Source organism: Xenopus laevis, chromosome 7L (assembly GCF_017654675.1).
Source record: "Xenopus laevis strain J_2021 chromosome 7L, Xenopus_laevis_v10.1, whole genome shotgun sequence".
NCBI classification, from domain to species: domain Eukaryota; kingdom Metazoa; phylum Chordata; class Amphibia; order Anura; family Pipidae; genus Xenopus; species Xenopus laevis.
Genome location: NC_054383.1, coordinates 55902399 through 55930059, shown reverse-complemented (window position 1 = coordinate 55930059; position 27661 = coordinate 55902399). Strand labels below are relative to the sequence as shown.

General features: G+C 39.3%; 1 protein-coding gene across 17 annotated transcripts in view; it reads right to left on the bottom strand.

The window, feature by feature from the left end:
• The window catches only part of kcnma1.L (potassium calcium-activated channel subfamily M alpha 1 L homeolog), a 673250-nt gene extending 667417 nt beyond the window's left edge, over window positions 1–5833 (bottom strand). For 5 of the 17 annotated variants that reach the window (XM_018240308.2, XM_041568335.1, XM_041568336.1 and 2 more), the window contains exon 1: window positions 4418–5829. In XM_018240308.2, coding sequence (XP_018095797.1) covers window positions 4418–4693 — 276 coding nt within the window. In that variant the 5' untranslated portion in view covers window positions 4694–5829. 17 annotated transcript variants of the gene reach the window in all.
• Window positions 5834–27661: the final 21828 nt, after the last annotated feature.

The following is a 27661-nucleotide window of genomic DNA, read 5'->3' as shown; positions in this document are numbered from 1 at the left end:
CCAGTATTATTTATTAAGTAAAAGAGGTCCTCACGTCGTTTTTGTACAGTTCACAGTTTGTATTGTTAGCCCTGGAAATTTGGTTTATGTACAGTATAAACGTATGCCAATCCAATATAAAACAACACTCTTCAGTTACCAGAAGCAGATTTTATTTTTTTCATCAGGCTTTATTTCAAAAAGGCTGCTATGGGGAAATGCAGTGTACAAATAATGCTTAATATGTTACTCATTCAAGATCTGCAATGATGCAGTACTCTTTGTGATTCGATCACAACAGGCTCTTGGGTGGGGCAAATGTGATGTCACATTTCCAGCGATTGCCCTCTTGTACCCATCCCTCTCTGCTGAAAATATCACATCAAAATTAGCAATTTGGCAAAGTGCCTTAAATCTCTAGATTCATCATCCAAATACTAAATTCTGCAGCTGACAAAAGACAAAGAAAAAGGAGTACCCACCAGAGCCTATTAAAACCTATACAGTAACTCACATAGCACAACTCATAGTCTGCAATATATTCCATTTGCTGCAGTATGCTGCTGCAATGTAGAATATGATACAGAAGTAAACGTTCTAATGACTTCATGGTAATGCTATTTAATACAAGATGGACAGAACTAATATATTTGATTATTATTTGGCTTCTTCTACTATAAAATATTGTTACGTATACTTCGTAGAAACTATGTCACATCTGTATCTTTCAACATTGCTTACTAAATATCCTGAGTAACAGACACCACTGGGAACTTCATTATAATTAATGGGAGGAAAGTTGCAGTGTAAAGTCCATGAATGCTTCATCAACTGGTGGGTTATCGCCTATTCCAGCGGTGATGAAGAGTCCAACAATACCAGCCCCCTGCACTTATGTATAAATTACTGCATGTAAAACACATTACATGCAGTAGTCCCAGGTAAGAAATAAATATGGTTGGGCACCATAAACCTTGTTAGTTTCTTACAAATTTTCACTAGCAACAAATACATGTACAGATGATTGTTAATGTGGTATTATTTTAAGAGGAAATGTAAGTTTTATGGTACTAAGAAAAAAACTGTAAAGGTTTAATATTGATAGATAGACAGGATAACATTATTCCTTACATAAAATTACATAATTGCCAGATGAAATTGTGTTGGAGAGTTGTGTGATGTCACACTTTGTTCTTAAGGGGTAGTTCACTTTTAAATTAACTTACATTATGTAAAATCTTTTCATTTTTTTTTTTGTGGTTTTTAAATTATTTAGTTTTGTGTTAAGCAGCATTCGAGTTTAGAATTTCAGCAGGTATCTGGTTGCAAGGGCCCAGTTTACCCAACCAGGTAGAGGTATAACTGAAAGACAAAAAGATGAATAGCAAAGGGCATACATAGGAAGAAAATTATTAAAAAGTAACAGTATTATATCCTCATAGATTAATATTTTGTGATGCCGGGGTCAGTAGCTCCCATTTAAAAGCTGGAAAGCTGGAGGCAAAAGAGGAAGGCAAAATATTCATCTAAAAATATCTAACAACAAAATGAAGATCAATTGAAAAGATTCTAAGAATCAAACATTCTATTCTATACATACTAAAATAAAAAGACTCAGAAACAAATGAAGTATATTATAGTACAATAAAAATGTTCTCTGGAGTGTTGAATGGCATAACACCATCTGCCAGTATGATGGAGTCTGAGTTTGGTGAGTGACAGAACTTTACCTGCCTGTGCAATGCCAATGCTAGTGGACATTCCTACTTTGTGACACCATTGTGGGGTAGTCATCTTCCTGTTTCTACATGATAATACTCTTCTGAATTGCTTTGCAAGGTTGGGAGTAGAATAAATTGACTAGCATGCACAAAGCCCTGATCTCAACCCAACTCAATACTTGTGTGATGAGTTGGAATGCCTACAGCGAGCCAGGCTTATTCCCCTACATGAGTGCCCAACCTAACTAATCATTTTGTGACTGAATGTAAGTAAATCAACCCAACAATGTTCTAACATCTAGTGGAAAGCTTTCCCATAAGAGTTGAAGCTATTATAGCAGCCATCGTATCAAAAAATTCATATTTATTGCCTTGGTTCTGAATGAGGTGTTGGATAGGCTGTGGCCCAGACACTTTTGGAAATGCATTGTATATTCAATGGACCTCAGATGTCAAAATTTACTTATCAGCAATTTCCTTCATAGGAGTAACCTATTTACTATGAGTAATTGATCATGTTAATACAGTAAATGCTTAATTAATAAGATTAATGAGATTTATGAGAAAATGTGCTTTTATACATGTTGACAAGTTTCTATTTTGTATAACAACCCTCTGACACCCTTTAATCCCCATGTAAGTATTAAAACCATTATATTCATAATAGGATACCTGTTTTACACTATGCAGCCAGGTCCTAACAACTACTTGAGTTGGCCAAGCTATATCTAGTCGGAGAGTTCATACTACCCAAACATCGGGGTGTGTATGCCAGGCCAGAGCCTGAGATGGGTTTTGCCAGACCAAGGTGATCTGATTAGATTGCTACAAAATAAGCATGAGGATTGCACACTCAATTGCTATAAAAAGTCAAAATTTATTGCATCAAAACTTACATAAACCAGCAGATAGCCTTATGCGTTTCGACCACATGGGTGGTCTTCGCAAGGGGCAAAATATATAAATAGCGTAAGGCTATCTGCTGGCTTATATAAATTTTGATGCAACAGATTTTGACTTTTTATAGCAATTGAGTGTGCAATCCTCATGCTTATTTTGTACGGATTTGGTCAGGAGGCTTCAAATGGGCAGTATCCATTGGATTAGCACCTCAGGATTTTTAAAATTGGGTGTGCGCCTTCCAAATTTTAGTTTTATACTGATCATATTGCATCTGTTAATACACTATGCACATGTTGACATGGTGCATCGGCAGATAAAGTGAATAAGAGCCACAGCAGATAAAGTTAATAAGAGCCACAGCTCTTTACTTGTACATAGTAGCTTAATTATTTAAATGTCATTAGAGATTCTGAAGCATACAAATTTTATAAATGAAGCCTAACAGTGCAATACATTTAAATGTACCTGGCAGACCATTAAACTGCAGTTAACATAAATGAATAATCATACTATAAATGACAGTGCCACCAATGGCCCAGCAAAGGTAGCTCCACATTATATCACAGATTATGGGCCCAGGCCATGTATATGGATATATATATATATATATATATATATATATATATATATATATATATATATATATATATATATAGAGAGAGAGACAGAGAGAGAGAGAGAGAGAGAGAGAGAGAGAGAGAGAGAGAGAGAGAGAGAGAGAGAGAGAGAGAGAGAGAGAGAGAGAGAGAGAGAGAGAGAGAGAGAGAGAGAGAGAGAGAGAGAGAGAGAGAGAGATATATATATATATATATATATATGCGCGCTTGGAGTGCTGGTCCATTTTCAAAAATACATGTGACATTTGACCAAGCACCCACGAGTGGATTGAGGAGTAAGAGTGTGTGTACCTTCAGAAATACTATATATATATATATATATATATATATATATATATATATATATATATATATATATATATATATATATATATATATATATATATATATATATATATATATATATATATATATATATATATGGAACTGGTGGAGGTTTTATACAGGCTAGATAAGAATTGGATTTAAACACAAGGAAATCTGTTGGTGATATCCTGTCAAAAGACCTCCAGCAGTGTATAAAGTAGTTCCTCCAAAATGGAAATGTAAGAATAACAGCATGTAAAAGCTCACTCACGGTGATGGAATTGTCCAGTGAAGGGGGGTGGGGGGCATATATATATATATATATATATATATATATATACATATCAATGATTTATTACACTGTATATGTACTGTAAATGTACTGTTTTATTTAATGTAATAAATACTACGGTATATTATTTTTTTTCTTTTATTGGTAATAAATTCCATCAGCTGTTAGTAAGTTCTAAAGGACTTGTATTCTTACAAAGCAAGGGGCTGCAAATGTGCCAGTGGTATTAAAAATCTTGATAAATCTTTTGGTCAATAAACAGTCTACTCTCCAAGACCACTATGTGCATTTGATGAAATACCAGGCTCTAGCTAAGCTTCAGTATTTACAGTGCATGCATGTATAATGCAGCAGAAGAAAACGGTGATAAAAAAATATAAAGTGCATAGTATGGTTTAATCAACAGAAATACACATACATCTAGATATGTATGTGGTCTAAAAAATGATGTTTGCCGAGTGCTGTCCTCTGTCAAAAGAGATTCCTACATCTCTCCTCCTCCCTACCATCACTACTAAAACCCTAGGCCAAATGGCCAAGCAAATTCATGCGAAGCCCCTTCAATAACAGACGCATACAAATATCAGACAAAAAGTTACCTTGTTTTTGCCCCCACAGTGACAACATACAGTCCACAGGTATTTGAATGTCCTCCACACCAGGATAATGAACAGACCTCCGAAAAACGTCACCATAGAAGAGGCCAGGAATGCCCACCACATACGTGTCCCCTGATCACAAGGCACCTCCATAGTGACTGGAATAAATAAGGACGCCCCATTGGACGCCATTACGGGGTGAGATTTGGATTGCGGGCTCTCAATGATGTTGCTCATACTATTTAAGATGATCTGAGATGCGTTCCAGGTTGCCATTGCTAACAGAAAGACACAGGGCACCCTGAAAGCCGCTGATTTATCAGACCCCAAATTCTTGCACCAGCCATATTGCAAGGGAGAGGGAAAGGAAGCAGGTCAAATCGATACTTGGGGTCTCCTTTCGCGGCCCCCTCCCTCAAAAACAATGTCCAGGACTATAACAGTGTTGCCATACGTTCAGCTCCTTCTCTTAATTGCAAACGCCAAACACAGCCAGATAGTCCTTCATTTCTCCCTTCTGTTCGTTCCTGGAAGATTGCTTGTTTGACCTAATTGCATAGGCAGTGTGAAGAAAAATATATGAGATAGCCTTTTCTTTCTTAGCGGTTCTGGATGTGCCTACAATGCGTCCTCTCCAGTGACTGATAATGTGAGTGGCTGTGATCAATTAAGCTAAGGGCTTTCTGGCACCTGTTTGCGAATGTAGACGTGTGACTAGCCGATCCCCGATCAGATTATGGAGCTTTTCCTTCTCCTCTATCTGTGCTATGCCTATTCGCTTCTCTTGCAGCTCGCGTTCACAGAGGGCAATCGCTTGTTTTACAGATCACCTTCCTCCAGCACAATCCCACAGTTTAACGTCCAGCGAGACCCTGTGCAATGAATGTCTCCTTTCCACGCTGCCTGCCAGCCTGCTGGTTAGTATCCCCTCCTACCTTCGTTTTTTTTCACTCGCTCTTAAGTCTGTTCAGGGCTATAATCCTCCCATTTGATCGTTTCCTTCTCTCCTCCTCCTCCTCCTCCACCACCAGAGCTGTTGTTTTTCACTCGCTCTTAGTCTGTTCAGGGCTATAATCCTCCCATCTGATCGTTTCCTTCTCTCCTCCTCCACCACTGTTGCCTCTGTCACATCACTGTGCTAGGCATCAATAGCCAGGACACCACGGGAAATTGAGGTGGGGTGAAGGAGGCGCAAGGGGAAAATTACAGGTAACAAGGAGGAGCCATTCCATACATATTGCTAGGAAGTACTCTATTTCGAAGCCTCCCGCATGTCTGTTATTCTGCCCATAGCTGTTGGACTGGCAGTGCGTTTCAGCTGAGGCGAGAGTGGGAAGGAAGAAAAGGTCCATACGTAGGGGGTATAAAAGGATGCTCAGCCTGTGATCATCTTCCAGGTTTTCCTATTATGACGCAATGAATGACATATGCAGAGGCTGTCATATTTATCCGAGTCAGGCTGCTTGTATGCTAACAGGCTGTTATTGTAGTGCGATTTCTCCTCAGAAATCCTACTTTAAATCATTCCCTATTACAAACAGCAACGGAAAGGGGGCAGCATTGCTGGTCTTTTGCTGATAGTGCCCCTATAGATGTGTCCAGCCTTTTTCTGGCTGTACATCTGCTGTTGAACAATTCCCAGGATAATCCAGTTCAACAACACCCGGAGGATAGTAGCTTGGACATCTGTGCATTTACACCCCAACATGTTGCGCAGCGCTGATTGGGACCAGAATGTTGGCACCCTTAAACAAAATAAATGGGTAACACTGCACACACATTGGGATTATGCCAGTGTTGTAAAGGTTTTGTTTCCAGGGTATGAAATTCATTTTTGCAAACACCAAATGTATTTTAAATTCATTCATTTAATGCCCTGGATGCAAGTGCTAGACAGGGCTGGAACTAGGGGTAGGCAGAAGAGGCAACTGCCTAGGGCGCAATGATAGGGGGTGCTGGGTAGCTACCTCTAAAATTGTCCTTTGACTACCCCTAGTCTGTGTTCGCACCCCTCAGTCTTACTCCCCTTCCTTCCCTCTGTCAACCACCCCTCCATTGTTCTCCCTCCCCTCCGTCGCTCACCCCTGCCTCCCCTGCTCTCCGTCGATCTGGCCTTCAACACGATCGGGCACACTCGCATGCGCAGGGGGGGATGGTGGCCGGCCAGGTTGCTTAGGGCACCCGGCCCTGGTGCCATGCTCCATTGTTGCTTAGGTAAGGCATTGACACAGATTAAGTAATTCTTGCGGGAGGGAGGAAAGATGATTGGGTTTTAAATACATAACCCACTTAATATATATGAACCCTGCCCTATTTTTTAACAAATATATTTTTACTCACTCTGCTTATTTCTTCTTTCTCTACACTGAAGTTTTACACCTTCCTTTCCTCTCTGTAAGCTTAACCCCCTTCTGGTTTCTTCTCTCTTGAACCTTGGCATGAGGGTCATTTTCTCTATCCTATCTGTGTGCACTGATAGGCACAAAAAGTCTGCTCTGTGTGTGTGCAGCTAGAGGGGTGGTAGAGGTTGGAACATCTTTACTCCACCAGCATATTGACGCCAACAGGAAAAATTACCTGTGACTATGCCATTAGCCTTATAGGTGTAGCATAACAAAAAAAACTTTTCACCACAAGCCAGAGGTCGGGGGCAGGCTGCAAGCTGAAGGTAGTCTGTGTAAACAGACGAGAGGTCTTTGGCGGACTGCAGGCAATACAAGTCTGCAGAACTAGGGGTCAAAACCAGGAGATCACAATAAAGGCTGAGTATCAGTAAGCAGTGCCTGCAATCCTATTGCTGGATCATTGACTGAAGTCTGTGTTCTAGTCCATTTTGTGCCCTGATTTGCCCTCTTGTTCCTGCTTGTCCCTCAGTCCTGTTAGTCCAGACCGAGGGACAAGCAGGAACAAGAGGGCAAATCAGGGCACAAAATGGACTAGAACACAGACTTCAGTCAATGATCCAGCAATAGAATTGCAGGCACTGGCTTACATAGGGTCTTGATAGCAAGATTGTTAGCACCTGGGCTTAACAAGATTAGAGGTGGAGACTGAGAAAACAACAGAGAGGGGGTATTGTTACTTAGACTATTATCAGCATTTAGCAAAAAGCCTTTGGTGGCTAAACAGGAAAGTGCACTGTCCAACACCCTGCAGACAAGGGTTTGAACCCCAACAATTCCTGACACTGGGAGCAACATCCAATGGGTTGGTGAGCCACTGGTTGGGGATCACTGTTCTACAGGCTTACGGCTGCAGCACTCATATCTCCTGGTGTCATTCAAATCCCAAGTTATAGATGGGTTGAGAAGCAAGTTTATATGTGTAAAGCAGTATTGCTTAACGTTTGAAACATTAACACCTGAACCATGTAAAATAATGTCTATAATGAAATATGGGGATGCCAGCATAAGGTGACTTCAGAAAATGAAGTACTGCATATGTCTTCCCATTATATAATAACTGGTGGGAAAGCATTTGCAGGAGAATAGTCGCTTGTGACAGCGAAGATATACTGTATTGTGGATGAGTAATCACATGTGCCAGTACCCTTATGGAGAGTAGCAGCTAATACACCTCCGGAAGAAGTTCCAACTATTAGGCCCTTACAAGGGTTAGACACTGAATAAAGGATAATCACATGTGCCAGTACCCTTATGGAGAGTAGCAGCTAAAACACCTGTGGAAGAAGTTCAAACTATTAGGCCCTTACAAAGGGTAGACACTGAATAAAGGAGGAGATAGTATTGGTTTAATTGTATTTACTATCATCTGTATCTTGAGGGAAATTTATATTTAAGGCCAAAAAGAAAAATATGTTTTGCCCAGTTCATGAGGTTATGTAATCTACAGGTAATACCAACTATACATTTCTGGTAGCAGCACAAAGTTCACTGTGCCCCAAATACTGGTTTACAGATATGCCCACTTAGCACAACCTACAGTATTCTCTCTTTCTTATGAAGGAGCATTGGGGTTTGTTTCCAAGTTTAAAAATTTAATATAATATAATTAGCTTGCCTTCCTTGAGACAAAAGAGATAGAATAGTATAGTTCAGGCAGGGACAATTCACCACCCCTGGCCATCTGAGGGCAGTACTGTGAAGGTTATCATACACAGACTTCATGGATGAGTAATAATCACTGCAAAAAAGAATGCAGAATGAAAACATTTTTAAGCATTACAAGTCCCGCAATCAACAGCTGGAACAAGGTTGTTTTGCTTCAAGGCTGTATGGCTGAAACAACAAACAGACACAGACGATTATGAAGACTGTCATCCAGAGTTACACAGGCCCGGATTTGTGGCAAGGCTCTACAGGCCCAGGTCCAGGGTGGCATAGATTAAGGGATGGCATGCGCGCTATCCTTTAAGAGGGAGTAGGTTCTGGAGAATGCCGGCCTCCGGGCACCCTCAGGGCAAATCCGGCCCTGAAGTTACAGTCTGGAATTCAAGAAACTTCTTCCAATCCCTAATTAATCCACACTGAAAACACCAAAATCCAAAAGATCTGGAAAAGCAAAAGATAATATATACTTACTAACTTTTAACTAATTTTTACAAAGAAATCTATCCGGGAAGATGCCCTTGTTATTGAAGCTCCTTCCACTATTCCACATCTGTTTTTCATAGGAAAAGAAAAGTTTTCTATTATGCCAGAGTGACTGGTGATCTGTAGGGGCAATTGAAGTTCTGTGATCTCAAGACAGTGATCACCTGGACTTTAGGCCACTAAGAAATATATGTTGTAACATGTTGTAACACAAAGACCAATGACATGTCCTGTGGTGTAGGGAATAGAACTCATGGCAATGCTAAGGTCCAGGGTTAAATCCAGACTAAAGCTGATTTTTGCTTTTGCAAAACAGTTTGTGTTTTATGTACTTTATTGTACTTTATTTTAGGAAAGTGCTGCTCCAGTGCTGTTCCAGCAGACTTCTGCACTGAAATCTGTTTTTCAAAAGCAAACTGATTTTTTTATATTTAATTTTGAAGTCTGACATGGGGCTAGACATATTGCCAGTTTCCCAAGAGCCCCCAATCATGTGACTTGTGCTATGATAAACTTCAGTCACTCTTTACTGTTGTACTGCAAATTTGAGTGATATCACCCCCCAGCAGCCTTACAACAGAATAATGGGAAGGTAACCAGATGGCAGCTCCCTAACACAAGATAACAGCTACCTAGTAGATCTAAGAACAGCAGAATAGTAAAAACCCATGTCCCACTGCTACGCCTTCAGATACATTGAGTAGGAGAAACAATAGCCTGTCAGAAAGCAGTGCAACACTTGCTCTTTCTGAAAGCACATGACCAGGCATGGCTCCCTACATACCAATATTACAACTTAAAAAAAATACACTTATTGGTTCAGGAATAAAATTTCATATGGTAAAGTGAATTATTTGCAGTGTAAACAGTATAATTTAGAAATAAAAACTACAGCATAAAAATCATAACAGAATCCCTTTAAGGTTCGGGTTGTGTTTTCCATGAAAATTCAAGGTTTCGAGTTGTTTTTTTTTTTGTCAAAACTCTTTTTGGGTTAAAAAAACCAAAATTTTTGGAGATTTATTATACCTTGACTCTGGAAATAGCTAGAATCAAAAGATCTAAAATCTGTGAAGGTTATGTAGGAGTCAGTGGCAGAGGTCTCTTGAACCATTTAAAGACGTTAATAGCCTGCATGATCAAATTGTTTTTGGAGGGTTTTCCCTGAAAAATCAAATAATTTGAGTGATTTGATTTTTTTCCCATGGAAAACTTGATTAATTAGAAGTTTCGGAATGCAAACTCATAGAATCATGTTTTTCCCATTCGAGGGTTTTCTTAATTAAGATACCATTCGAGTTTCGAGTTCATATGAGGTAAAAAAAAAACTCTTACACTCGACCTTTGATAAATAACTCCCAATGTCCTAAATCCAAACTCCTAAATAAAGCCAATCTAGACCTTAATCTAATGTCCCAGAATAAAGTACATAAAACTCAAACTTATGGGCCCATTTATTAAACCTCAAATTTTTCTGGTTCAGTTTTTAGAGAAAAAAACTTAAGTTTTTAGAGATTTATTATACCCCAAAGCAGCTAAAAATCAAAAATACTCCATCTCAAACCTGCCAAGGTCATGTAAAAATAAGTCCAGAAAAATGTACAATGTTCCAAGGTTCAATTGAGTTCACGGTCCTTTTGCCGGCTTTTACTTGTATCCCCTCAAGTCCAAATCGCAATACCTATAGTAGAAGCCAGCGCCAAAGGCACAGGACAAAACAAAAAAACATAGGGCAATATTGTTTGGTATCTATTACCCCTTGTTTTTGTGCTCAAGAGATGTTATTTATATTCACCACACTATGGAGCAGATTTATCAAGGGTCAAAGTGAATTCGAGGGAATTTTTTGGATACTTCGACCATCAAATAGGATACTACGACTTCGAATTTACTTCGACTTGAAGTAAAATCGTTTGAATATTCGACCATTCGATAATCGTACTGTCTCTTTAAAAAAACTTCGACTTCAATAGTTCCCCAAATTAAACCTGCCGAAGTGCTATGTTAGCTTATGGGGACCTTCTAATGCATTATTCTAAGTTTTTTGTAGTCGAAGTAAAATCGTTCGTTTCGAACGATTTAATCGTTCGATCGAACAATTTTACTTCAACCACAAAATGGTCAAATTAAGTTGACTTCAATATTCAAAGTCGAAGTACTGTATAGCCATTCGATGGTCGAATTTCGAAGTATATTTCACTTTGAAATTCGACCTTTGATAAATAAATGTGTAGCCCCTTCTTCACCACCACCATAGATGTTAAACAAAAAATTATTTTAAAACCCCAGTTTTTTTAAAAACACAGGTTTTTAAAAACATATACAAAAAACTCTTATATACTTATAAACTATACAGTATAAAAAGCAATCTGCACCGTTATTTGTCCACTATATATGAACCCTGGTTTTTTATATAAATACTAGTCAATATGTCGTCCTTTTGGGAACCGTCCCCCAGTGAAATGTCTGCACAGTCTTTAAGTCTTTAAGCCAGAGCTCTCATTTGGCTTTGGAACTCCTTGTAGCATTCTCTCCTCGTGTTTACTGACGGGGCGCCCTCCAGTGATGTCACCAGCCTTAGGCATTTCGTCTGCGACTTCCTTAGAGGCTTGGTCTGGCTGCACGCATCATCCTACTTTATACCTCTTATTTGTTTTTCGTGTCGCCATGGCAACATTTTCATACACTAACTTTTGCTTGCCTGTCACTCGCTTGCCACTGACAGCAGCTAACTCTAGATAATTCTTTCTACCAGCTTATGTCTCTACAGTATTACCTATTATTTTCCAAGGTTATTATTTAAAAACAATTCCAGGATTATTCATACCTTACATGAGCCATAATTAGTATTACAGCATTTTCACATAAAAATTATTTTAAAACCCCAGTTTTTTTAAAAACACAGATTTTTAAAAACATATACAAAAAACTCTCATATACAAACTATACAGTATAAAAAGCAACCCTCACCGTTATTTGTCCACTATATATGAACCCTGGTTTTTTATATAAATACTAGTACTCTTTTTTCCTTTGGGAAATTCATAGGAAGGCTCTCAAATTGATATCAATATTTAAGACATTAGTTACCGATGTCCCCATATTATATATCCACCTGCTTTCAACCCGTAGTGTTTTATTCACATTCCTCTCCAGTTTCTTTTTTTTATTTCTTGTTGGTTTTGGCTTCTAGTAATGTGCGATACTCGTCCTGCGCTGTCTGTAAAGCTGAGTGTGTATGTGGATTGGGATTGTTACTTGGTGTTCAGTGAGGGTTACCTCTGTTTGTAGCCGAGTTTCTGCCATTTTTGTTTTGGATTTAATAGTATTGATTTCAGAGATATAAATGCCCCTAAAATTTGCTTTAAACGCATCCCAGTATGATATATCTCCTTGAGCGGTATTGTTGACTGAATATTCTTTTATTAGGGCGTCTATCTCCTCAGTTTTCCCCACTGTATCTATCCAGACCGGGTTAAAGCGCCAGCTCCTCGAGCCTGGAGATTCTCTTCCTGTCCAAACCATTTCCAAGGGGGCATATTCAGAAATGCCCCTTGGAAGATATTCTATAGCATGAATCAGTGGTAGCATTACCCTTGGGGTTAGAATGAAATCAATGCGGGATAGGAACTGGTGAGATTTGGAGTAATAGGAGTACTATTGTGCAAATGGGTAGAATGTTCTCTAGGTATCTATGAGATCTTAAGATTGGAGGAAGTTGCTAAACCACTTCCCCATGTTCAGTTCCTTTTCCATCTATTGAGAGCTGGATTGGGGGTGGTATTAAAGTCCCCTAACATTAAAATGAAGGAATTAGGGTACTGAAGAGCCCATTTAGTGAATTCAATTAACATATCCCCTGTAAAGGGTGGCGGTATATAAACGTTGGCCAGGAGATATTCCTTAGAGAATAGTTTACGGTGTAGAAAGACATATCTAGCTTTTGGCTCAGTTTTAAGGTGTAATAGCTCAATTATAACCCTTTTCTTTATTAGGGGTAGAGATTACTCCTGTATACACTGAATAAGTAGATTGGTAACCCCAACCCACACAGGGTTTTTTAAGTGCTAAAATAGATGATCCTGTGAGGTGTGTTTCTTGAAGAAACAGTATGTCAGGGTTCAGTGTTCTGGCATGGTTTAAGGTTGTGCCCCTCTTAATAGGGTCATTTAGTCCCATGACAACCCACACAGGGTTTTTTAAGTGCTAAAATAGATGATCCTGTGAGGTGTGTTTCTTGAAGAAACAGTATGTCAGGGTTCAGTGTTCTGGCATGGTTTAAGGTTGTGCACCTCTTAATAGGGTCATTTAGTCCCATGACATTCCATGTAACCAGTTTAATGTTACCCGCCATTATGTAGACCATAAGGGTCTCCTTTTTGTCCCCCTATAAACCTAATCTTAGGCATCTTTACCATACTTCGTATTCGTGTAAACCTTCATGTCATTCATACATTTCAACACAACAATATTTTACTTTTTGAGGCTTATTCTCTTCTTGCATATCACCATATTGTTATCCTCCATAAACAGATAGACATTCCCCTTGACATTTCCCTCCAAACATATCATATATTTGCTATTTTACATAAACCAATAAACATTTACCATGTCATTAAACCATGTGGTCGAACTTCCCTTCCCACCCCGTGGCCCCATTCCAACAAAAACTTTTGGGGCTACTTTTACCGAAAACAAAACTGTAATCTGGGCAAAACTTTTGAGTGGCGTCTCCTGTGCCACAACACCCTTCAAGATATGTCCCCGTCCCCCCCAATTATGCAAAATGTCCAGTTTTGCCGAACTGCTCAGTTTATAGGTTAAATGTCTTACCGGATTATTAACTCCATTTTGCCCGTGCGGTCTTTGGGGCCTTTCAAGTTACATGTGACCCGTGCGGTCTATTAGTAGCTACATCGACTGTAGTGCAATTTGTTAACTGAAAGAGTTTATACAAGGGTAATAATTCATGTATGAATTGTATGATCACTGTGCGGGATAGAATATCAGGGGGAAGATGATCATTACAGACCCAGCAAGTCCAGCCAGTTACATGCTTCTGTCTGGGAATCAAAGTACTTATAGACAAATACAAGAGGTCCTCTGCACTCTACATTTTGTGCATACAGCTACTGAAAAATGCCTTACCCTTTAAACAAAACAGGGATTGTTTGTCCATATATTGCAATAACTCCAAAACTTGGCTGCCTTTTATTAGACACCAGTGGGATCACCTGACTATAGCTGGGAAGGGTGGGAGCTACAACAAGGAGCTGGTCACTGCTCCTGTGTAACTATAACAAACAAGGGAAAGTTGTGCTAATTTTAATAACTAATTAAAAAATAACTAATTTAAAAATAACTAATTTTTAAAAACATTAGGCGGGGTGCAATGAGGCTGTGACCACAAAATACTTATAGACAAATGCAAGAGGTCCTCTGCACTCAACCCATTATCAATATATTTAAGACAGAGACATTTTGTGCATACTGCTACTGAAAAATGCCTTACCCTTTAAACAAAACAGGGATTGTTTGTCCATATATTGCAATATATTTAAGATGGCCAACTACATCAAAGTCATCCCATATCTGGCCAGTCCTACGCTCAATTTTCATCTGATTCATTAAGAATTCAATTGCTTAATTATACATTTTACAAAGGGACTAAATTTTACCTGCAACTTACTAGCTGCTTTCAAAGTAAAACTCCCAAACTTGGCTGCCCTTTTAGAGATCGCGGAATTTACGGCAACTACAACAAAGGAAACATATAAATTAAACAGTGTATAAAATGCACTACACAAAACGTTCTTTATTGTTTAGAGTGTCCATGCGGACTGCAGTATATTGGGAAAACTAATAGACTCCTGAGGGATAGGATCAGGGAGCATATCAGAAACAGAGAAGGGTTTGATCTCACATAGTGTTTCAAAACATTTTAAAACAAGAACCCAAAGGGATTAAAATTTTGGGGGATAGAACAAGTAAAAAGAAACTGGAGAGGAGGTGACCTTGTGAATAAAACACTACGGGTTGAAAGCAGGTGGATATATAATATGGGGACATCGGTAACTAATGGGTTAAATATAGATATCAATTTGAGAGCCTTCCTATGAATGTCCCAAAGGAAAAATAGTACTAGTATTTATATAAAAAACCAGGGTTCATATATGGTGGACACATAACGGTGCGGATTGCTTTTTATAATGTATAGTTTGTAAATGAGAGTTTTTTGTATATGAGAGTTTTTTGTATATGTTTTTAAAAATCTGTGTTTTTAAAAAAACTGGGGTTTTAAAATAATTTTTATGTGAAAATGCTGTAATACTAATCATGGCTCATGTAAGGTATGAATAATCCTGGAATTGTTTTTAAATAATAACCTTGGTCAAATAATAGGTGATACTGTAGAGACATAAACTGGTAGAAAAAATTATCTAGAGTTAGCTGCTGTCAGTGGCAAGCAAAAGTTAGTGTATGAAAATGTTGCCATGGCGACACACTTATACAAATGAGAGGTATAAAGTAGGATGATGCGTGAAGCGAGACCAAGCCTCTGAGAAAGTCGCAGACGAAATGCGTAAGGCTGGTGACATCACTGGAGGGTGCCCCGTCGGTAAACACGAGGAGAGAATACTACAAGGAGTTCCAAAGCCAAACGAGAGCTCTGGCTTAAAGACTTAAAGACTGTGCGGACATTTCACTGGTTCCCAACAGGACGACATATTGATATGCATTCAAATTACGAATGCCATGAGAGTGCATTTTAAACATTTGGTTTTAAAAAGTAATAAAGGTATTTGTACACTATTGCTGCTGCATTTATCCTACAGCTTGCACTGGAAGGTGTGCTCCGGTACCGAGGAGATTTTTTATACATGCATTTGAACATAATTTGTTTGTGAGTACCCATCTGAAAGTTTAATTCAAGGAGAGTTTTTTATTCTTTGTTTATATCACCTATGGTGGTGGTGAAGAGGGGGCTACACATAGTGTGGTGAATATAAATAACATCTCTTGAGCACAAAAACAAGGGGTTATATATACCAAACAATATTGCCCTAAAGTCATGTAAAACTCAATGGCAGATGTCCCTGAAGTTGTTTCTGGACATTGTGATCTACGCTGGATAATCCAAAATATTTTGGGTTATTGTCCCATAATCTAGTTTTCACTGTGAAAATTCAATAAAGTAGAGTTTTCAGAGCTTCAGTCATACGACACGAATTACTGTTCGATTTTGTTGAAATGTTTTGTCACTCCGTTTTTTTGGGGGGGAAATTGTTGATAAATGAGTTCAATTCGTGGAAGGCAGTTTGGCCAGATTTGTTTTCATAAAAATAAATAAAAAAATAATAAATTAAAAAATAAATTAAAAAAAGCCCCTTACTCTGAATTACATCCTGGACCTGAGTATTGAAAATTGCAAGCTGGGAACTCCAATTCCAGATGATGCTGTATGAGTATCAAAACATAAGGATAATGTCTGATTTTTGTCCTATATATATATATATATATATATATATATATATATATACTTTTTAAGGCAACAAACACACAAAATTTGGCATGAATTTGTTGCTGTGTTATCTCATTATTTTGGATAGAAATGTGGGGTGGGATTGTAGTCTAATAGCAGCTGTAGAGTTTTAGGATTTTAACTCGTGATTTCAAATGTATGAGTTTTTTTTCCCATCAAGAAATAACAAAACTCCTCCATTCTCAGTTGCAATAGACCCCCTGTTCTACAGTTATAGTAAAAGAAAACAGTATATTAGTAAAACAGACATATGCATGCACAAGCCTGCAATTACATTGGGATCATTTGCTAAACTGGTTATTTTTTATGTTTTTTTACTGCTAATGTCTTTTCCTGAGCTCATATGCTATTCATTTTAAAATTAAAAGCTCTCATACTGGCACACAAAGGGATTGTGTAGGTCGTAGAAGAGGAGGAAAGTACAAGATTGTTGTTATTCTTCACTTTATGTGTTTATACATGGCTACCAAATTCATAATTGTTGCCAATTGTAACAACTCCCCCCCAACATGGAATTCTAATAAATAGTTAGCCTTTCTACATGTAACAAATAACATGTAACTTTTAGTACAATGTAGACAGTGACATTCTACAACAAATTGCAATTTGTTTTCATTTTTTATTATTTGTGGTTTTTCAGTTATTTAGCTTTTCATTCAGCAGCTCTCCAGTTTGCAATTGTAGCAGTCTGGTTGCTAGGGTCCAAATTACTGTAGCAACCATGCAATGATTTGAATAAGAGACTGGACTATAAATAGGAGAGGGCCTGAATAGAAGGATGATTAATAAATAGTAGCAATACTATTAGCCTTACAGAGCATTTGTTGTTAGAAGGGGTCAATCACTCCCATTTAAAAGCTGAAATGAGTAAAAAAAAAGAAAGCAAATCATTTAAAAACTTTACAAAAGAAAAAATGAAGGCCAATTGAAAAGTTGCTTAGAACTGGCCATCCTATAACATACTAAAAGTTAACTTGAAGGTGGAGCAGCCCTTTAATATTAGGTCTACGGCAGTTAATTCATTTAGGCAATGCATGTGCAATCCATTCAGCAAATAAAATTATATAGGAGTATATAAAATGTGACCAATCATCATGGTCAGCAACGGTAGGCAGCCATGCATGCCACAATATACTGTAGCTATAAATACATTATCAGTGTTGGTGCAATTTTTGCTCTTGGAAAACAGAATGCGCGAGTGATGTTCTCTGATTTGTTTCACTGCCTGGTCTTTTACATTACAGAAATTATCATAATGGGGGCCCCTGGTTCTGTTAGCCAACAATGCAGGATAACCGGATTATCATATACAGGTATGAGATTAGTTATCCGGAAACCCATTATCAAAAAAGATACAAATTACGGGCAGAGTCAGGGCCCAGATTCGCACACCTTTGTTTCCTCTTCCTGACTCAACCAGCCTGTAGCAGGGACCGAGGCCTGAAGAACACAGTGTGGGCAAGCACACACTCGGCGCAGTAGGGCAGAGTGGCAGGGGACCCTGAGACTGCAGCCCTGGTGATCCTCGCGCCCCCCAGTTCAGCCCTGATTATGGGAAGACCATCCCCTATAGACCCCTTTTGATTCAAATAATTAGATTTTTTTTAATGATTTCTTTTTTCTCTGAATTGAAACATTATCTTGTACATAAACATAGTAATAGTAAGTTAGGTGGAAAAAAGACACAAGTCCATCAAGTTCAACCTTTTATATATATCCTGCCTAACTACTAGTTGATCCATAGGAAGGCAAAAAAAACATTTGAAGCCTATCAGAGGGGGAAAAATATCTTCTTGATTCCAAGATGGCAGTCGGACCAGTCCCTGGGTCAACTTGTTCTATGAGCTATCTTTCATAACCCTGTATTCCCTCATTTGCTAAAAAGCCATCCAACCCCTTCTTAAAGCTATCTAATGTATCAGCCAGTACTTGATCATAACCAAGATATAATTAATCCTTATTGGAGGCAAATTATTCTATTGGGTTTATTTAATGTTTAAATAATTTTTAGTAGATGGAAAATATGGAGAATTATAGAAATAATCTCTTGTAAAGAGTCCCCTATGTCCCAAGCATTTTTGATAATTGGTCCCATACATACTGTACAGTTGAATGCAAAATTTTGACCACCCCTTACCAAATCATATGTTTAGTTAATTTTGTAAGTTCAAAATAGAAAACAACTCTTCCACAAATATGAGTATTATAAAACAACATATTTGTGAATGTTAATGCATATAATTACACCCCCTTTGGCACAGGTCACAGCTTGTAAATGGCTTTTGTATACAGTCTTTCGCAGGGTCATATCTACAGAGGAAGCAGACCCTGCAGCTGCAGGGGGCCCAGAATCTATAGGGACCCCATGAGGCCCTAATTCATATACAATTCACTAAATACTGGTAAAAGAGGTCAACCTCTAGACATTGTGGGGCCCAGTAATATTTAGTTACACCACCAGTCTTTCAGTTCTTGTTTTTTTGCCCAGATCACTTGTAATTTCAAGATCTTTTTGAGCTTTCTGGTATGCTGAAAGGGATTCTGTCATGATTTATATTGTGTCATTTTTGTTTCTAAATTACACTGTTTACACTGCAAATAATTCAATCAACCATATAAAATTTCATTCCCGAACCAATAAGTGTATTTTTTTTAGCTGTAATATTGGTGTGTAGGCAGCCATCTCAGGTCATTTTGCCTGATGCATGTGGTTTCAGAAAGAGCCAGTGCTGCACTATGGAACTGCTTTCTGACAGGCTATTGTTTCTCCTACTCAAAGTAACTGAAAGAGTTGCAGTGGGACATGGATTTTTACTAATGAGTGCTGTACTTAGATCTACCAGGGAGCTGTTATTTTGTGTTAGTGAGCTGCAGTCTGGTTACCTTCCTATTGTTCAGTTGTTAGGCTGCTGGGGGTGGAGGTGAGTGATATCACTCAAATTTGCAGTACAGGAGTACAGAGTGACTAAAGTTTATCAGAGCACAAGTCACAACTGTGGCCTCCTGAGAATACCCCTGTGAAGACTGTGACCTTTGCAAAACTATGGTTAGAACAAAGGACTTTTGTGATATTAGAGGAAAACAGCATCTTATTAAGGATTGTTGTAAGGCTGGGGGGGTCATTTATGGCCTCAAATGCTTATGTCCTAAATTGTACTTTGGGAAAACTATGCAGAAGTTGGGGACCCGTATTCTTGAACACAAACGACAATAATCTGGAAGCTAAATACCCAGGTATCTAGACATTTCTGGAAACCATGGCTTTTTGCTACCTTGGAAAAGGTGAAATGCTCAAGCAGGGGTGGAGACTGGGATAAATAACTATTACTTCAATGATATTGGGGGATTTTAATTACCCAGATATTGACTGGAGCAACAGTACTGCCAGTACAGTTAATGGGAACAAGTCTATAAAGCTTTATAAAACTAATTTTAGTGCCTTGAGGGCTGCCCTTCAAAGCATTGATTGGGGCAGGAGGGTTTTGGTTTTTGGAGAACTGGGCTGATTTCTCAGTCGGCTACAGGCTCTTTGCTAGGGATGGGCTGCACCCCAATGATGATGGTGCAGCTGTTTTGGGGGTGAAGATGGCTAGATGGTTGGAGGAGATTTTAAACTAGGCGTGGGGGGGAGGGGTTCAGTAAAAGATTCAGTGGAAGACAGGTTAGATGAGAGAGTGGGCAAAGGAAGGGAAAATGGGGGAAGAGATTTGGTTGGGGGTACTGTTGATGATAGGGAGGACCACATTCCATTTGTTCAATATGGTATCAGTATTAAATGTATGTTTGCAAATGCAAGAAGTCTGACTGGTAAAATGGGAGAGCTGGAGGTGCTGGTGCTGGAGGGAAAATATGATATGATATGAAACATGGCTGAATGAGCCGCATGACTGGGCAGTTAATACCAACGGCTATACTTTGTTTCGGAGGGACAGAGGCAATAGAAAAAGAGGAGGGGTATGTCTGTTTGTTAGGCAGGATTCAAAAGCTTATGTAAAGGAGGATATGTTAGAAAATGAGGAGGCAGACGTCTTGTGGGTGGAGTTCTTCACCAATTGTAAAGAGTCCAGCAAATTAATTGTAGGCGTATGCTGTAGACCCCCTAATGTAAGTGAGGAGGAGGTGAAGCTCCTGATGCAAATAGAAAAGTCTGCTAGTTTGGGTAAAGTAATCATAATGGGAGATTTTAATTACCCAGATTTTGACTGGAGCAACAGTACTCCCAGATCAGTTAATGTGAAAAAGTTTATAAACTTGTTGCATGAGTTTTTTTAAAATCCGTCTTGAGAACTTCCCCCCTCCCCTAAATTTGTCATTGGTACCTATGTGTACCAAGACTGCCAGGCCTTCCGCAGCCCCACCCAATAATCTGTCCACCCGTTCTACCACATTTGTACAGTTAGTTCCTTCTGTTGGACTGTGCGGGTAGGTGAGCTAGTAAGGTGTGTCATTAATAAATTGGAAATATAAATTTGTGTGCTATAGCCATACTTGCTCCTTCTGCTGGGTATGTAGCAGTATGTAAATATTTTTAATAGTCATGCTAAATTATTATTTAAAAATTATTTATTATCATGCATTTATAAAGTGCCAACATATTCTGCAGTACTGAACATACAGATTTACATACAAAGAAGTCAACACAGGTTTATAAATTGAACATACAGATTTACATACAAAGTAGCCAACACAGATGGAAGAGGTAAAGTATGTATATGGAGGGTTATGTTCACCCCACCTATGGTTAATTAAGGGAAAGCAATTTCTGTCTTAAGTGAGTCTCTTTGAGCAGAAGAATCACTGCTGTCCTTTGTTTAATGTAATTAAACACAAGGCGACATTTATATTTGAAAGGAAGTGCACTTCTCAATGAATAAGAAGGCAGCTAGGTAAGAGAGTGGATTTCCAGAGTGATACTTGAACTCATTGAATAGTTGGTATCAACATGGAGACTAAGTGTATAATTTCCAAGTTTATCAGTATGCATAAAACAAGGTCATTAGTATTTAAATCTGACATGTCTGAAGCCAGTCTCAGTCTTAAAAAGAACAAATATCTTTTGTATACAGTGTGTTGCCCTAATATATATAACATGTGCAGTAGGTTGGTACAGTATTTAGGACCCTTACCTCGATTTTAACCAGAGCATTACCTGCATGGACTTTGTATGTTTCCCTATGTGGGCTTTCTCTGGGTGCTTTTGTATTCCCTCAAACTCAAAAAAGTTAATTGGTTGCTGATGAGACTGACCATAGTGTGTACATGGCCCTGATGAAATCGACGAGACCATTGTTCAGTGGTAGGGTCATATAGGGTTTCCACGTTTTAAACAAAAATATACAAGCCATGCAAATAGTAGAGGGGACAGTGTGAAGACTTACAAGGGGCAGGCGTGCTGTAAAAGGTTGGACATGGATCAGGAGGAAATTAGGATTATAGGGAAAGGAGATATGGGGGGCAGAAAGTAAAAAGCTGGGCTGTAAATGAGATGGGGGAGCCCTGGGGGAGGAACCACAGATAATTACAACCTTACCAGTAAATATATTGCAGGTAAATTTGAACTACTTGCCCAACCTGAGTGTTTACCAGCACCAGAGCCCTATTGTCATAAGGTGTTATGATTAAATTAAGAGTCTGACATTTCTGGGAAAGCTCTGCCACTTAGTAGTTACTTGAAAACTTTTGGATAGGCTGCCAATGAATAGTACCTGAGCAATGTTATACTGCAGACAAAAAATATGATTCAATAACCCTTAATTAATACATCTTGCAGAAATTGCAGTCTGCTTTTGTCAGATGCAGTTGCTGTAAACCTAAACTAAAACATCTGTAATATGGTAACGCCACTACCCACAGTGTTTCATTAAAAAAACAATTATTTATTTTGGCAAGATACCCTGTTCCTCTGTAAATAAACCTTGTCAATGTTGTTAACTTTTTTGTTCAGTCCTCACTACGTGTTACCCTAGGGTAGTGTGTAGCTTGACTCCTAAACTCCTTCCTTCATTAACCCAGTGACACAGGTTATTGAGCTTCAATTTATTAACAAAGGGAAAGGTGTAAAACTAGAGAAGATAGAAAATGACAGTGCTTAGTAGGCTGTTCAATATAACAAAATATATTTAAATGCATAAACACTGTGTAGCATATGTTAACTAAAAGGGGAGAGAGGCATTTGCATATAATATAAGACCTAGATACCTAGGGAGAAACATATACTGTATAGCAGGGCCATGAAGTAGCTGCATATAAACAGATATAAACTTGCAAATAAATGCACAAAACAAGTAATAACTGTTTGCCTTTATAGATGGGCTTGGGCTATAAACAATACCTACCAACGATGCTACCACGAGGCTGGATGGGGTAGAATTGCTGTGGATAGTGACGAGCTAGCTGTGTACACTATGAAGATGGCAGCTACACTGATCATTTCCTGGTATTAAACAGGATCACATGGTAGGGGTATGGTGGCCTAAGAAAGACATTTCTATAAAGAAGGCATAACCATACAAATGAATGATAAGCTGATGCAATACAAACTATTAAACAATGCTGGGGGCATAACACTCCCCGTCTGATATTGAAGAATATCACCTATTCTCTGTTTCTCTGGAAGAGAGTAATAGGACCAGTTCAGATATGGGTCTGAGATAAAACTTAGTCTCATTCTGCATTGAGACCTCGACCTCCACCTTTCGTACTTTCCCATCTTCACTTGGGAACACTCTGGTAATCAGTCCAAGAGGCCATTCATTTTCCTTTGCTTGAGAGTCTTTCATAAGAACAATGTTGCCAGGTTCCAAGTTCTTTTTGTTGGTCTGCCACTTGTTCCTGGACTGTAAAGTGCAGATGTACTGTTTCTTCCATTTGTCCCAGAAAGTATTTGCCTCCACTGGCGTTTGTATAAGTCTTCAGTGTCAAACTCACCAGGAGGAGCTTCAATGGCACTGACTTTCGGAGTGAGCAAGGTTGATGGTGTAAGAATGAAAGGGTCCTCAGGATCATTGGATACTGAGGTCAAAGGTCTAGCGTTCATGATTGCAACTACCTCGGCCATGAAGGTGGTAAGAGTTTCATGAGTAAGCCTTGTTGACCCTTCTTGTAAGAACATAGAATCAAGAATTCTACGGGCTATGCCTATCATCCTTTCCCACACACCTCCCATAGGAGAAGAATGAGGATGGTTGAATGTCCATGTACAACCTTGGTCAGACAGGTATTTTTCAACAATACTACTGTCTATGTTTGAAGGAATTCTTAGCTCTTTGCAGGCTCCTATGAAATTAGTCCCTCTGTCAGAGTAGATGTTTTTCATTGGGCCTCGAATTGAGATAGATCTCCTCAGAGCATTGATAAAGCTGGAAGTATCCAAGGATTCAATGACTTCTATGTGAACTGCCCGGACACTTAGATAAGTAAACATAACTGCCCAGCATTTGCTGTTAGCGTGACCTCCTCTAGTATGCAGTGAAGTCACAGACCAGGGGCCAAATACATCAAGGCCAACATTGGTGAAGGGAGGGTCTGTGCTAAATCTATCTGCTGGTAGGTTGGCCATTTTCTGAGTCTGAAACATGCCACATAGTTTCCTGCAAGTGACACATTTAAATATAACAGTACTTACAAGTCTTTTAGCTCCTGCAATCCAGAATCCGCCTGTGCGAAGGGCACCTTCTGTAAACAGGCATCCTTGGTGCTTTGTCTGTTGGTGATAGTGCAAGACAAGTAAAGATGCAATGTGATGATTGTTGCTAATTATTAGAGGATTCCTTTCATTTTGTCCAAGTTTGGCTTTCATAATGCGACCTCCAACTCTTAGCAGTCCATTTTCATTGATATATGGGTCAAGTTTCCTTAGGACGCTGTTTTTAGGAAAGGTCTTTTTGCCTTTGATGCACTCAATTTCTCTAGCATATATTTCCTGCTGTACATCGAGAATGGTATTTCTGGTTTGTTTAAGTTCATTTGGTGTATATATTTTTTGACAGTGGTGCCAACCTTTGCAGTCGTTGGAAGTAGGAGGAAAATCTTTCTTAAAGGATTTTGCTATATAAAGTAGGCAGGTAATGGACCTGACTAGAGACTTCCAAGTAGAAAATCTTTTAAAACTATGTGACTCGAGGTGGGTACTTGAAGTGTTAGTGCAGAGTGCTGATACTTGGGGCAAATCTCTGGGTCAGATGTTGCCTCAACTAGCTCATACACATCATCAGGGTGGTTCTGTTCAGAGGTTTGTTTTAAACAAGCTGCAGGTACAGCTCTTGTTGCATGATCTGCTGGGTTCTGTTCTGATGGTACATAGTGCCATTGTTTTGGGTGTGTTGATCTCCGTATACGCAGAATTCTGTTGCTGACATAGACATAGAAGCATCTGGTCTCGTTGCAGATGCAGCCCAGCACTACATTATTGTCTGTGTAGAATTCAGCCTCACTTAGTTGAAGATCAATTTCTGAAATGATGAGGTCAGCCATTTCTACTGCCAAAACAGCTGTACAAAGTTCTAGTCTGGGTATAGTGTGCTCTGGCTGTGGGGCTAGTTTTGCTTTGCCCATAACAAATCCTATATGGACTGTTGACCTTGGTAGTCAACAGTCCTGAGGTAAGCCACAGCAGCTATTGCTTTGGTTGACGCATCACAGAATACACAGAGTTTCTTTTCTTTAATTCCTGCAGTAGAAGAGTAGCAGAGTATTTCCTTGAAATGTGTATGGTAGACAGTGTCTCTAAAGAATCTCTCCATTCTATCCACACTTGTTCCTTTTCTGATGGAAGCGGTGAATCCCAGTCACAAGATTCTGTTGTTAACTCCCGGAGTAGAGCTTTGCCTTGAATGGTCACTGGAGCTGCAAACCCTAGAGGGTCATACAAACTATTTAGTGTAGAAAGTACTCCTCTGCGTGTGAAGGGTTTCTCATCCTTGTTCACTTGAAATGTAAACGTGTCAGATTTTAAGTCCCAGTTAAGGCCAAGGCTGCATTGGACAGGTAAGGTGTCTGTTCCCTAATCTAAGTCTTTGAAGTCACTAGCATGATCTGGTGTATGCTGTTGGAGGTTATTTTATGAAGTCTAAGGTTGGAGCAGGCCAGCATGTCTTGTGTTCTCTTAATTAAACTGATTGCTGTGTCCTCAAAGGGTGATGATTTGAGACCATCATCTACATAAAAGTCTCTCTCTACAAATTGTCTGACATCTTTGCCATAGTCTACTTCTCCTTCTTGGGCAGACCGTCTGAGTCCATATATTGCTACTGCAGGGGAAGGACTGTTTCTGATCACATGAACTTTCATGCGGTACTCTAAGGTACCTTTGGCTGGGTCACTGTCTTTGAACCAGAAGAATCTCAAGAAGTTAATATGGTCTTCTCTCACAAGAAAGCTATGGAACATTTGCTGGATGTCTGCTATGAAAGCAACAGGGTCTCTACGAAATCGTATGAGTACTCCGAAGAGTTTGTTGTTGAGGTCTGGACCTGTTAAAAGTACATCATTTAGGTAGACTCCTTTATATTTGGAACTGGAGTCAAATACAACTCTGATCTGACCTTGCGTCTTTGGGTGGTATACTCCTCACTGCAAGGGTAGCTGTTACAACGAGGGTTTCCTAAGAAGTTGGTTAGCTGAGTTATTCTGAGTTTCTTTGACCAGAAAACGATTTGGACATGGTTGGAAGAGAGAGAGGGGCGACCATTCTCCAGTGTGTTTGTATACAAAGTGTTGATGCTGGTTGACCTGTGTACACCTCCCAGGCAAACTTACCCTATAATGACCCATCCAAGGTCTAGCTTCTGTGCGTAGGGTGCATTGGGAGGCCCATTTATCTGGTCCCTTGCTTTGTGGACTTGTAGGATATCTCTTCCAAGAAGAAGCATTCTCTGGGCCTTGGGGTCGAGTTCTGGGATCAAATGCGTTAAACGTTTCAGGTGCACATGGTGCTTAGTCTCATCTGGTGTAGAAATTTCGGATCTGTTATCAGGAATCCGATTGCATTCGGTTATAGTTGGCATGGGCAAGCGTATTTGTCCATCTATGGACTCTACTTGATAGCCACATGCTTTTCTCCTTGCTGTCTCAATAACTCCTGCACAAGTTTTGAGGGAGTATGGGGCCCTTGATATTGAATACATCAAAGAAGGCTGGACAGGCTAGAGATCTGTTGCTCTGATCATCCATAATTGCCTTACCAGGGACCTATAAAGAGGCATAATTATGTTGTGACAGTGTCAACTTGCTCCCCACCATGCTCGCTAACACCCTTGGCATAAGATACAGTCCATGGGGCTGGCCCAGGGTGTGAAGCTGTGTTGTGTGCTGTTACATTCTATGCATTATACACTGACCTTACAGTCCTTGGCAAGATGATCTGTAGATGAGCAGCACTTGTAGCAGATGTTGTTTTCTTTTAAGAAGGCTTTGCGGTCTACTATGGACTTTTCTCTGAAGCCTTTGCATTTCAGAAGTGGGTGAGGTTTCTGGTGTAGTGGACACTGCTTACCAGGGTCTTTGATCCTTGTCTCCCTATGTGAGATGTCAGCTGACCTGTAGGAAGAAGGTGGAGAGAAAACATTAGTTTTGTGAACGGTTACTGCAGTTTTGCGAAGGTTAGATGCTGAAGGGGTGGAATGTGGCAGAGTGAAATCAAAACTGGGGTCATTTCTCATCTTGGCTTGTTGGTATACAAAGTCCATGAATACAGTGAAAGGAGGAAATGGGACATTGTGCACTTTGAATTTTGACCCATGTGCACTATTTGGTTAACACCTCTGACTGTATCAAGGAATGCAAGCCCCGGTAAGTCCCCCTTTGGCTACCTGTAGTTCCATTAAAAAGTCGCTTAGTTGCCTAAATTTTTGGTAACCTTTATTAGAAATTTTAGGGAAGTCATCAATTCTTTTGAAAAGTGCATTTTCTACAACCTCTGCTGAGCCATAGCACTCGTTAAGTCTGTGCCAGATCATTCTGAGACCAGTCTCTGGGTGATTTATGTTGATTACCCTGATCCTTTTGGCATGCTTGGCAGACTCAGTTCCTAAGTATTTGATAAGGAGGTCTATTTCCTCACTGTATGAAAGGTCTAAGTCTCTAATAGTGTTTTGAAAGGAAGATCGCCAGGCTCTGAAGCTTTCTGGACGGTCGTTAAACTTTATAAGT